Source organism: Anopheles merus, chromosome 3L (genome assembly GCF_017562075.2).
Source record: "Anopheles merus strain MAF chromosome 3L, AmerM5.1, whole genome shotgun sequence".
Taxonomy (NCBI): Eukaryota; Metazoa; Arthropoda; class Insecta; order Diptera; family Culicidae; genus Anopheles; species Anopheles merus.
In genome coordinates, this window is record NC_054085.1 from 19,759,335 (window position 1) to 19,761,906 (window position 2,572).

Genomic DNA, 2,572 nt, shown 5'->3' on the forward strand with positions numbered 1-2,572 from the left:
TTCAAAGCGAGAAAAAAACAGTTCTGCGCCGAACTATGAACAACGACTGTGTTGATTTACGATTAAATTTTGAAAAATTGTGTCGCTTCTGTCTTTCCCTAGAAAATTGTGTGCCTTTGTTCATCAACTCAACCATAAACGAAATCCTGATCGATGCTGTTGATGTGCTCCTGCCTAAGGTTTGGTTCGCATCCGCAGCTTTGGTCGATCCCTAGCGTATAGTTTAACGATTCCCCTCTGTTCCTGTAGGTTGATGAGCACGATGGACTGCCCAACTGTGTTTGTGCCCGGTGCCATCAAAGGATGGCCGATTTTTCCAAATTTGAGGCAACTGCTCTGGAAGTCTACAACAAGCTGCAAAGCGTCATAGCTTACCTTGATGAAGAAGGGGATGATTGTAATGCCGGGCCTCAGCCGATGCTCGAGGACGATGCCAATGAACGGCTAAAAACGTCCCCGAATGCAATTGAAGATGGTCCCGCACAAGAGATGGAAAGTATCGCACCGGAAGCCGAAATTGCAGCACCAAAAACACACCCCGCATCAAAACCCACCCGCCGCCCAAAGAAAGCTTGTCCCGTGTGCGGCAAGCTGGTGTCGCAGATCAGCAAGCACATGCCGGTGCACAGCAGCGCAACGAAACGCTTCGCCTGCGAGCAGTGCGACAAACGCTTTGCGCAGTTGGCCAGCTTGCGGAAGCATCTGAAGATACACCGGAACATACGCAACTATCGGTGTGAGCACTGTGGGGACAGTTTCTGCGATCGGTCCTCGCTAAGGTATCACCTGGCCAAGCATCGGGGTGTGCCGGGGTTTGCGTGTGAATTCTGTGACCGGCAGTTTTACACCTCGTCCCAGTGGAAGCAACACCAAAGCTTGGCCCACCGGGAGCGTACGTTTCGTTGTGATGTTTGCGGGCAGGCGTTTCTGCTAAAGTAAGTTCATTTCAGGGGGGTAAATGGGAGCATTCCGAGGATGAAAAATAATCATGTTTTCCTTCTTCTTTTTGCCATCATCAGGCACCATCTGACGGAACATGCTCAACTGCACACCGATGGACGTCCGCATGAGTGCGACGTGTGCGGTAAAGCTTTCAAGCGGGAACGATACTTGCATGTTCATAAGCGACGCCGGCACTCCATGAAAGAGGAAGGGGGGGAGTGATGCCATTGTTTCATGAGGTGAAATTGTACACTTCAAGCAGGACCTGGACCTAAACGTGGCTCTGAACTCCGCATGTCGCGTTGCTGCCGAGATACGTTCATCTCCTGTCCACTCTGTAGTTAAATGCTGTAACGGGTCAACCAGACGGGACCAGACGTATTGGTAGGCCTATGACCTCATGTTGAGTATGTTGAAGTTTGTGGATCTAGTGAATATGGCGGTGGACTCATTGGAATAGATCGCCATTATTATGACCGTGAGCTCGAGAACCAGTACTAACATGAAGTAAGAAGGGGTTAGCCTCTACGGTTCCGGATGACAAAGGATTTTATCTGGAGGCCATAGGTCCCAATAATGCATCAATAACGATTAATAGAATAAAACACCCAGACAATGTTCCAAACATAAACTGCTAATGTTTTAAGTTAAAAAAGAAAATTATTTGAAACAAAAATTAATACAGTTAATAAAACGTGTTAATTGAAGAACATTTTCAAAAAAGCCATGAAACCCTGTACGAGTGTGATATCGTATACTAACACAGCTGATCACTAGAGATCACCTCCATCGTCGGATGCTCTCCTGTTATCAAATGCCCCGCTTTCAGGACGATCGCGAATGAATTCTATACATACCAGTGGTCCCAAAAGGAATGAAAGAGAGCGGAATACTTGCATCCTTTACCAGCCCGCCATCACATCACATACACTACTATCGATCAACTTCCCCTCTGCATGGGCATGAATGTATGAAGATCGTATACTAACGCAACTGCTGACGAGAGATCATCATCCTCCATTTGGATGCGCTCCTGGTTCCCGAAAGTCAAAATTCAAGGTCACCCGTTCCGATCACTCCAGCATCCACTAGCAACGAGTGAAAGATAGAAAGAGAGAGAGAGAGAGAGAGAGAGAGCGTTTCCCCTCCATCAAGGCTCACACTCACACTCAGCCACTATCGATCATTCCGAGTGTGATAACAAGGAAAGCGATACACAGATAACTGATTGGAAGGATACTAGCAAAAAGGGGGTGGAGCTTCAGTATCAATTACATCAACCATGTATATATAAAACCTATTTAAGCTGGTTTTGAAGAAGACTGATCCAAGCCAAGCTGATGAAAGGTATCCTCTTCTGATGGCTGCTCTCCTGTGACTTTTCACAGATTGTTTTCGTTGACTCTACGCGGCGGCACGGTTTGTAGAAATCGTCTTCAGTTCCTTTGAAATCCTTTCCTCGTGCGAGCGGAGCAGTACCGGTATGGCAAACGTTGTAAATCTCATCTCAAAAAACATACATTTATTTTAAACACATTTGATACGTATTCTTAAATAGAAGTGTAACATAAAAAACGATTCATGTGTGGTTTTTCTTTCATCAAACAATTTGATTTTTCTTTCTTATGCT

At 46.0% G+C, this 2,572-nt stretch overlaps 1 protein-coding gene across 1 annotated transcript; it reads left to right on the plus strand.

The window, feature by feature from the left end:
• On the plus strand, positions 1-2,491 carry LOC121600414 (zinc finger protein 32-like). The gene is made up of 3 exons (XM_041928978.1): positions 1-179; positions 250-935; positions 1,020-2,491. The coding sequence occupies exons 1-3, from the start codon at positions 36-38 to the stop codon at positions 1,162-1,164; spliced, it is 975 nt and encodes a 324-aa protein (XP_041784912.1). The 5' UTR covers positions 1-35; the 3' UTR covers positions 1,165-2,491.
• The last annotated feature ends 81 nt before the right edge of the window (positions 2,492-2,572 follow it).